Source organism: Mizuhopecten yessoensis, unplaced genomic scaffold (genome assembly GCF_002113885.1).
Source record: "Mizuhopecten yessoensis strain PY_sf001 unplaced genomic scaffold, ASM211388v2 scaffold1791, whole genome shotgun sequence".
Classification (NCBI taxonomy): domain Eukaryota; kingdom Metazoa; phylum Mollusca; class Bivalvia; order Pectinida; family Pectinidae; genus Mizuhopecten; species Mizuhopecten yessoensis.
Window position 1 is genome coordinate 2,256 of NW_018404223.1, and position 10,371 is coordinate 12,626.

A 10,371-nucleotide genomic window follows, 5' to 3' on the forward strand; every position below is an offset into this window, starting at 1 on the left:
GTATGTGTCTGAGTGTTTGAGTGTCTGAGTGTCTGGGTGTTCTTAGTGTCTGGGTGTTCTGAGTGTTCTGAGTGTCTGGGTGTTCTGAGTGTTCTGAGTGTCTGTGTGTCTTAGTATCTGAGTGTCTTGGTGTCTTAGTGTTCTGAGTGTCTGGGTGTTCTGAGTGTCTGGGTGTTCTGGGTGTTCTGTGTGTCTGTGTGTCTTAGTGTTCTGAGTGTTCTGAGTGTCTGTGTGTCTTAGTGTTCTGAGTGTCTGTGTGTCTTTTTGTCTGAGTGTCTGTGTGTTCTGAGTGTTTGAGTGTCTGTGTTCTGAGTGTCTGGGTGTCTATGTGTCTGAGTGTCTGTGTGTTCTGGTTGTCTGTGTGTTCTGGTTGTCTGGGTGTCTGAGTGTCTTGAGTGTTCTGGGTGTCTGAGTGTCTGTGTGTATTGAGTGTTCTGTGTGTCTGTATGTCTTGAGTGTATGTGTCTGAGTGTTTTGAGTGTCTGGGTGTTCTGAGTGTCTGAGTGTTCTGAGCGTCTGTGTGTATTGAGTGTTCTGTGTGTCTGAGTGTTCTTAGTGTGTCTGAGTGTCTTGAGTGTATGTGTCTGGGTGTATGTGTCTTTGTGTCCGAGTGTTTGAGTGTTCTTAGTGTGTCTGAGTGTTCTGATTGTCTGAGTGAGTGTCCGAGTGTCTGAGTGTTCTTAGTGTGTCTGAGTGTCTGTGTGTCTGAGTGTTCTAAGTGTGTCTGAGTGTTCTTAGTGTGTCGGAGTGTTCTGAGTGTCTGTGTGTCGGAGTGTCTGGGTGTCTGAGTGTCTGGGTGTTCTGAATGTCTTGGTGTTCTGATTGTCTAGGTGTCTGAGTGTCTTGAGTGTATGTGTCTGAGTGTCTTGAGTGTATGTGTCTGAGTGTCTTGAGTGTATGTGTCTGAGTGTTCTGAGTGTCTGGGTGTCTGAGTGTTCTGAGTGTCTGAGTATTCTGAGTGTCTGAGTGTTCTGAGTGTCTGTGTGTCGGAGTGTCNGTCTGAGTGTTCTGAGTGTCTGAGTGTTCTGAGTGTCTGAGTGTCTGAGTGTCTGTGTTCTGAGTGTCCGAGTGTTCTGAGTGGTCTGAGTGGTCTGACTGTCTGACTGTCTGAGTGTCTGTGTGTTCTGGGTGTCTGTGTGTCTTTTTGTCTGAGTGTCTGTGTGTCTTTTTGTCTGAGTGTCTGTGTGTTTTGAGTGTCTGTGTGTTTTGAGTGTCTGTGTATTTAGTGTTTCTGAGTGTCTGAGTGTCTGAGTGTTCTGAGTGTATGTGTCTGAGTGTTCTGAGTGTCTGGGTGTTCTGAGTGTCTGAGTGTTCTGAGCGTCTGTGTGTATTTAGTGTTCTGTGTGTCTGAGTGTTCTTAGTGTGTCTGAGTGTCTTGAGTGTATGTGTCTGGGTGTATGTGTCTTAGTGTCTGAGTGTCCGGGGGTTTGAGTGTCTGTGTATTGAGTGTTCTAAGTGTGTCTGAGTGTTCTTAGTGAGTCTGAGTGTCTTGAGTGTATGTGTCTGAGTGTTTTGAGTGTCTGGGTGTTCTGAGTGTCTTGAGTGTATGTGTCGGAGGGTTCTGAGTGTCTGAGTGTCTGAGTGTTCTGAGCGTCTGTGTGTATTGAGTGTTCTGTGTGTCCGAGTGTCTTGAGTGTATGTGTCTGAGTGTTCTGAGTGTCTGGGTGTTCTGAATGTCTGGGTGTTCTGAGTGTCTTGAGTGTATGTGTCGGAGTGTTCTGAGTGTCTGAGTGTCTATGTGCCTAAGTGTCTTAGTGTTCTGAGTGTTGTGGGTGTCTGAGTGTCTTTATGTTTTGAGTGTCTTATGCCTGAGTGTCTAAGTATTCTGAGTGTTCTGGGTATCTGAGTGTCTGAGTGTCTGGGTGTCTATGTGTTTGAGTGTCTGAGTGTCTGGGTGTTCTGAGTGTCTGGGTGTCTGAGTGTTCTGAGTGTTCTGGGTGTCTGTGTGTATTGAGTGTTCTGTGTATCTGAGTGTCTTGAGTGTATGTGTCTGGGTGTATGTGTCTTAGTGTCCGAGTGTTTGAGTGTTCTTAGTGTGTCTGAGTGTTCTGATTGTCGGAGTGAGTGTCCGAGTGTCTGAGTGTTCTTAGTGTGTCTGAGTGTCTGTGTGTCTGAGTGTTCTTAGTGTGTCTGAGTGTTCTTAGTGTGTCTGAGTGTTCTGAATGTCTGAGTGAGTGTCTGTGTCTGAGTGTTCTGAGTGTCTGTGTGTATTAAGTGTTCTGTGTGTCTGAGTGTTCTCGGTGTCTGAGTGTTCTTAGTGTGTCTGAGTGTCTGAGTGCTCTGTGTGTCTAAGTGTCTGTGTGTTTTGAGTGTCTGAGTGTCTATGTGCCTGAGTGTCTAAGTGTCTTAGTGTTCTGAGTGTTCTGGGTGTCTGAGTGTCTTTATGTTTTGAGTGTCTTATGCCTGAGTGTCTAAGTATTCTGAGTGTTCTGGGTATCTGAGTGTCTGAGTGTCTATGTATCTGAGTGTCTAAGTATTCTGAGTGTTCTGGGTATCTGAGTGTTCTGGGTGTCTAAGTGTTCTAAGTGTCTGTGTCCGTGTGTCTGAGTGTCTGTGTGTCTTGATGTCTGTGTGTCTGTGTGTCTGAGTGTCTGAGTGTTTTGAGTGTTCTGAGTGTCTGGGTGTTGAGATTCCGGACAGGCAGACCAGATTTGAACCCTAGACCTTAGATTGTTATACAGTACTGTTGCTTAAACCAATTGATCGAGCTACCTTGTCAGGCGAAGTGCTACTGCCCACAGTGCTACAGTTATAGCCCAAATGAAATTAAGGGGAGGTAACTGGACATACAAAAACAAAGTGAACTCGAGTGTTTTGTCTTTAGTGGGACACGCATCCTTAATAATATGCTGAAGAATGTTTCTTAGTTTTTGCTGTTTTTGTTTAAATTTGTTCAGTGAGATTTTTATTATTTCTTTACAGGTGATAGACCCAATCGTTCCGCGATACACTGCCCTCCTCCAGAGTGATGTGATTCCTGTCAATGTCAAGGGAGCTAGTGTTGGCTATAAAAAAATTGCAGCACATCCAAAGGTATCTACATTGGCTGACTGTGTAACCCATATCCTCTAAACCTATTGTCTGCCTCTAAATGTCTTTCTGACACATCATTTATTAGCTCACCTGGTGCAAAAGACCAAGGTGAGCTTATGCCATACCATCGCGTCCGTCGTCCGTACGTCAACAATTTCTCTTATTTACTTCTTCTTCTTAACCACTGGTTGGAATTCAACTAAATTTGATCAAAAGCATTCAAGGGAGGCAGGGATTCAAAATTGTACAAATGGTGGGGCTGACCCCACAGGGGGCTGAGGGGCTAGGCCAAAAAAGGAATATTTGGCTATATTGCTTTAAGCGACTTCTTCTCTGGAACTAAGTGATGGATATCAACCATATTTGACTGGAAGCATCCCTAGGTGAAAGTGATTCAAAATTGTACAAACGGTGGGTCTGACCCCCCAGGGGGCTGAGGGGTGGGGCCAAAAGTGGGCACTTTGGCTAAATTGATATAAACAAATTCTTCTGTAGAACTATGCCATGGATATCGATCTTATTTGGTGGGAAGCATTCATGGGAGGCAGGGATTCAAAATTGTACAAATGTTTGGGCTGCACCCCCCCCCCCCCCCCCCCCCCCCCCGGGGGGGNAGTCCCTGGGTCATAACTTTGAAACAGTTGAGATCCCTACCCCAAAACTATATATACAAATGCTTGGTATAAAGAGACGAATGTAGTCATGATATTAGAATGGACCCTGGGGTCTGACCGAACCCCTAGGGACCTAGTTTCTTAGTCACAGCTTGGAAACAGGTGAAATCCCCACCCTAACCATATATACAATTACTGAGTATAAAGAAGGATCTGACCGATCCCTTAGGGACCTAGTTTCATAGTCACAGCTTGGAAACAGTTGAGATCCCCACCCCAAAACTACAAATATTAATGCTTGGCAAAAAGAGACATGCGATCATGATATTAGAATTGATCCTGAGGTCTGGCCATAACCCTAGGGACCTAGTTTCTGAGTCACAGCTTGGAAACAGTTGAGATCCCCACTCCATAACCATACATTAAATTGCTGGGCATGAAAAATCTGATACAGAAATGCTACAAGGATTGGCCTTGGGGTCTGGCATGTTCCCTTGGATCTCATTTGGAGAATATTTTGTCATGATTGCTTAGATATCCAGGTGAGCGATACAGGCCCTCTGGGCCTCTTGTTTGAATTAGAAGTTTGGTGAATGTGTATGTAAATTTTATATATTTTTTAATTGTTTTTTTTTATTGCGGATTGGGAAAACTTGTCATTCTTATATAACTGACAATGTTTTTATAGTTATACTATGGCTATAACTTACGTTGTTTTATTTTGCCTAAACTGTTCAATTTTGGGATTCAAGGTGGCCACAATGGCCTCTGACTGTCGGTTGAGGGAGGGTGGTATTAGTATGCCTGTTGTGTACTGTTTACTGTTCTAGCTTGCTCATACTTTGTGGGTATCATACTAAAGTATTACACTTTACAGTATACAAACAACATGAAGTTTGGGAATTTAACATTGCCACCATCACTTCTGATTTGCTGATATATTTACTCTTGTAATTTGAATTCTTATTGGGCAGGTTTGAATGCCATCTTTTGAAATGCATCATTTGCATTGGTAAATTGGGGGGGGGGTTGTAGAATTTCCTGTAAGTGTAACAGTTAAAACTTGTTTTGTGTGTTATTTCATACATTTTGTGTATCAATATTTCTTTTATGTTTATTTGATAGGAATCATTTTAATCCATGGACATAAATCATGCAAATACCACTGACACATATTTGATCTTAACTAATATATCGTGGGGGCGAATAGATGATTTCAAAAATGATCTTGCAATGTACAAACTATTTCCAGAACACAGACCTGGGAACCAAGGATATCTGGTACGGTCCCCTGCTGTATATAGAGGGCGCTGATGCTGAGATGTTGTCTCAGGGGGAGACCGTGACCTTCATTAACTGGGGAAACCTCCAGATTGCTCAAATCAATCGGTAACACCTTCATTAGCTTTGGATAAGAGTTATACAATACTTTATTTTACAGATCTTTTTATGTCTTGGACATTTAGAAATTAATAGTTGAATTTGTTCAATCTTAGAGTAGAAATGTTTAGCTACATGTGAAGTTACAATTGATGAAGGATTTTCATCCTATCTATTTCTGATTAATTTAGACCGCAATCATTTATCTCGATCCAAATGGTTGAACTGGTTGGACCAGAGTTGTTTGTTTATGAGATAAGGTCGGACCTAGTAACCTGATGCTGCTTTGCATAAACATCTGCAGGTCCACCAGGATTTATACCCGAAAATGTTACATCTAAAAACAGACAAACCTGTTGAATCGAATACATGAAAGTGTCCTTTGACTTTTCTACTTATTTCAATCTGATATGTTTGGTTTTGCAGAACTAATGGGAAGATAACATCGCTGGACGCTAACCTTGACCTTGAGAACACAGTAGGTTTTTAGGTCACCTGAGCTTTAGCTCAAGTGACCTATTGCTATCCGTTTTCGTCCGTCGTCGTCCGTCGTCCNGTAAGCATGTGTCATAATGATGTCGCCCGACAGGTATTAGGGTAACAGGTCCAAATTGGAACATTTAAGTCGAATGGCATAAACTTTCCTTTGAATAACGCCATCAATTAGGGGATAACCCTACTGTGTTTTTTTCACAGGACCAGTAAAACGGATATTTCCTACAGTATAATCACAATATCTTGAAATGCAGTAGGGTTTACCCATTGTACACAATGATCAATGACATCAGTAACATTCAAAGTGAGGCAGAAATAACGTCGACTTTTCAGGGTCACACTATTGTTCGAGACATTATATTTCATCAGGGTCATCGATGTCGCCATCGAGAATCATGCAAATGAAAACATTATAGACAGTTTATTGTGGTTATACCATTGCAAACTATTTTGATTGACCAATCAAATGCCGTGTTATTTCACAAATGAGTTAAAATAATATCTTCTGTGCATGTCATCATATGACCTGTGCCCGTATTCATGAAACCGTTCTCATGCCCTAGCATGGATTTTGTGCTCAAGCCTAATTTCTTGTTTCGGTTATAAATTGATAATAAAATCTCTTTTATTTTGTCATTGATTTTGAAAAAATTGAAGAGACTTACAAAGCAAGATACTGTTTCAATGTTTACATTTGGCTTTTTCATCGTTTGACATGATTTAAGTGAGTTACAAGAAAGTTAGTTTGAGCACATAATACATACTTGAGCATGAGTCCGGTTTCATGGATGTGGGCCCTGATATATATCATTGCAGACAGTGTAAATTTGTGTCCCCCTGTTACCAGATATTATGATTATGTAATTCCAACCTTGGTTGTCTTTTCTTTGTAGGATTACAAGAAGACTCAGAAGATAACATGGCTGGCCAGCACGGACAAGGCCCCGTTCACTCCTGCTATCTGTGTCCACTACGATCACATTATCTCGAAGGCTATCCTTGGCAAGGACGAAGACTTTAAGGCCTATGCTAACACAGACTCTAAGGTACGGCACACGGAAGGGCCTACGCTGTTAAATGATGGACTCACAGACTTTCAGAACAGAGCATTCGCAAACTTGCAGAAAGGGTTCAAGATTTTAAGAAAAGAATATTCAGAGTTACACAGATCTGCATAACTAATACAACAAGTTTTTTATTGGGATAAAAGTGTAATAGTTCCAATTTTATCCTTGACAGAAAGAGCAGGTAATGTACGGAGATCCGTGCCTCGCCAGTCTGAAGAAAGGGGACACAATTCAACTACAGCGACGGGGTTACTTCATCTGTGACCAGCCATACCAGCCAACCAGGTCAGCTTTCTCTCTTTTATCTATAGTCACTGTTACTAGTTGTTAATAAACATTTAGGGCGCTTGGCCTACACTTCTAGTTATATTTACCTTATTACACCAAATATAAATGTTGATATTTCGGCTGTTATGAGCTACATTTGATTTATACCTAATGCTCTATATATTTTTCAAAACCTTGAAGTGCTTCGACCAGATCCAAAATACAGACATACAGTGTAATACTAATAATTTTCCCTTTACAGCCCCTATACTGGAAAGTGTAGCCCGTGTGTACTACTGAACATCCCAGATGGCCACCAGAAGGAGATGCCAACAGCTGGCTCCAAGCACAAACAGGAGGCCAGTGCCAAGGAGGTTAGCAGGGGTTTCCTGTCCCTGGAAAACTTATAGACAATAAAGGGATTATCAGTGATTTATCTACATCCCAGTCCTTTACTCATAGAATTTTGATGAGACTCGTAGCATTCTGGAATTACTGAAATTTAACAGTGTGTGACCCATGGAAGTATGTTGTACTGATTGATGACTGGTCAATATTTATATTTGTTGTTTTTTTGGTCACCACTGACTAGTCACCCTTCATGTATTAAAAATAGCTTGTAATGAAAGGAGGATTTCAAAATATCAGGTAGTGTTACACATGTCCTGGCCCACTGCTTTCTGTCCCAATTCACTGTCATCTCATAATGGTATAAGTTTTATCAAAAGGGATTTTCTAGTAATGGTGACTTCAAAATGTAAAGGTATCAGGAAGTTGTCTGATAAAACAGTGTTCCAGGAAGGCCTGCATTAAAATTCACCGTACCTTAAAAGAGTTCTTAATTGAACATTTTTCATGTCATTTCATGGCAGGATAAGGGGAAAATATTTCTTTCATGTGAGTTTGTTTACATACGGACCACAGGTTTGACTCCTAATTTTGGAACCCAGGGCAGAAATTTAAACTTTTAATTTGTATGAAATGAAGGACATGCTGTAAGAATGAAGAAATATTTTTCTGCTGTAATTACAGAAAGCACAGAGCAAGAAAGGAAAGTCTGCTGAAAAATCTCCGCAGGATGAGAAAGCTCCGTCTGTCCCAGGAGGCAGCTCAGCAGCTGACCTTGACACTAAGATTTGTGCCCAAGGTGAACAGGTCAGAAAGCTGAAGACAGAGAAGGCTCCAAAGGTAACTACAGAGCAATATTATAATATCTTTAAATTCATTTACGTTTTCATTGTAAAGCCATTGAATCAACCAAATAAAAAATAGTATATGAAAGCAGCTTTCACCCATAACAAAGCTCTTTAGCTTTATGTCGAGAGGTCATGACGTCACAATTACATCATCACACTATAATAGTAACGTGACGTCACAATGTCCACAAGATTGGTCGACAAACTAGCGCAAAATTTACTGTGGCGTACTGTGGTTTTAATATTTCAATAAAATGATCTTACTCTTTTCTCTTAGAACAGTGTCTGTTGATTATAATTAATAAACATGATATATATTCGGTAATACATTGAATTTATCATTGGCACACATATTTATATTCCTTTTGACCCGTAAAGTTTGCAATGAGTCAGTTTTAGTTTGTTTTCTATGTTCACTCATGCATGTTCTCAGTTCTTTAATAGTTTCATCAATGTAAAATTCATCACATTTACAACAAATAAGATTTAGTCTCACCTAGCATACATTTCTAAACAACCTAGTCTCAGCTAGCTTACACGTTTATTTTCACACCTTAAAAAAAACAATATTTATACAATGTAGACTTTTTCAGAGTGGTGTATATGTGGCAGTAATATATTATGATTAAGAAATAACATCTACTTTAATCAAATAAATATTCAGTTATCTTGTAAAGAAATATAATAGCATGGTAATACATTGTAGAGGTATCTAAAAAGTAACAGGACTACATTTATCTTAGATTTCCTTCTTTGTTTTTGAATGGTAAATTAAAGAGTTTCATTTGTCCTGAAACCCTGGTTAAAAACAGCCGAGCCTGGATATGTATCAAAAACAACTGTTTACTGCTTGTTGTAGGACCGGATAGAGGCCGCAGTAAAGATCCTGTTGGCACTAAAGGCCGAGTATAAGTCTGCCACTGGCAAGGATTGGAAACCAGATGCCAAGCCAGCCCCAGTGACTGCTGCTCCGGCGACTACAGGAGACGGTGACCTATACGACAAGGTCGCAGCACAGGGCTACAGAGTCAGAGATCTTAAATCCCAGAAGGCAAAGAAGGTATGGGGTTGTCCGTCCGTCCGGCGTAAACTTTTGTTTGTCCAGCAATCTCCTCCTACATTTTTCGACCCATTTCTTTGAAACTTAGTAGGCTAAATAATAATGATATGTTGTTTCCTTGAAAAGAATTTTGATTCAACAATTTTTGCAAAGGTTATTGCCCTTTGTTTATTTCAGTATTTGATTTTTGTCCGGCAATCTCCTTCTACATTTTTCAATGGATCTCTTTGAAACTTGGTATACATTATAATCATGATATGAAGTTGTGTCTCCCTTAAAAGAATTTTGATTCAACAATATTTGCAAAAGTTCTTCCCCTTTGTTCATTTCAGTATTTGATTTTTTGTCCGAGATTTTCTCCTACATTTTTTATAGCATGTCAGCTAACCACTTTTAGAATGATCCAGATCTTATTTCAATGTGAGAAAGTATATAACACTATATGGCATTCGACGGGCATATATTGTTCTGCCCCGTGGTACTCTTGTTTGAATTTTGGTGGAATTGGAGGCAAACAAAGACCATTCGACCTACCTTGGTCAATAGTTCTTTTATTGAATCACAAAACTATCTTGTAGTTAAAGTATACAGTAGTCATTTGCTGTTTGTTGTAGGATCAGATTGATGCTGAGGTGAAGATCCTGTTGGCGTTGAAGGCCGAATATAAGTCTGCCTCTGGCAATGATTGGAAACCAGATGCCAAGCCAGCCCCAGTGACTGCTGCTCCAGCGACTACAGGAGACGGTGACCTATACGACAAGGTCGCAGCGCAGGGCTGCAGAGTCAGAGATCTTAAATCCCAGAAGGCAAAGAAGGTATCAGATGTTTCATTTATAGCTTGAAAAATTTAACTATAATGCAATTAGAATAACAATTTTCATAATGGTATCGTTATATAGTTTTCTAAATTTCAAAAACACTTAGGCCAAATAAAATTAATTAATTTGTTCTCAGGCCAACTTTTTTCAAAAGAGATGCGGTAGGGTGGTATTTTTTTTTATCATTTTACATGGCAAAAACCAGATGAGGGCGATTTTTTTTTTATTGTGTAGTTTTTAAAACGTTCATTGTGGGCATTACCTTGTCTTTTTAGGTCACCTGAGACAAAGTCTCAAGTGACCTATTGCGATCGCCTTTTGTCCGTCGTCGTCCGTCGTGCGTCCGTAAACAATTTACATTTTCGACTTCTTCTCCAAAACCCCTGAACCAATTTCAATGAAATTTTGCAGGGACCTTCCATGGACAAAGGTCAACAAAAA

General features: G+C 40.4%; 1 protein-coding gene across 1 annotated transcript in view; it reads left to right on the forward strand.

The window, feature by feature from the left end:
• Window positions 1-2,897: 2,897 nt before the first annotated feature.
• Window positions 2,898-10,371, forward strand: part of LOC110441233 (bifunctional glutamate/proline--tRNA ligase-like) — a gene marked incomplete at its 5' end in the record, with an annotated part of 36,092 nt that continues 28,618 nt past the window's right edge. The window contains 9 exons of the mRNA XM_021484341.1: window positions 2,898-3,033; window positions 4,900-5,036; window positions 5,454-5,505; window positions 6,416-6,568; window positions 6,762-6,874; window positions 7,119-7,230; window positions 7,889-8,044; window positions 8,912-9,112; window positions 9,727-9,927. Coding sequence (XP_021340016.1) covers window positions 2,898-3,033; window positions 4,900-5,036; window positions 5,454-5,505; window positions 6,416-6,568; window positions 6,762-6,874; window positions 7,119-7,230; window positions 7,889-8,044; window positions 8,912-9,112; window positions 9,727-9,927 — 1,261 coding nt within the window. The remainder of the gene's footprint in view (window positions 3,034-4,899; window positions 5,037-5,453; window positions 5,506-6,415; window positions 6,569-6,761; window positions 6,875-7,118; window positions 7,231-7,888; window positions 8,045-8,911; window positions 9,113-9,726; window positions 9,928-10,371) is intronic.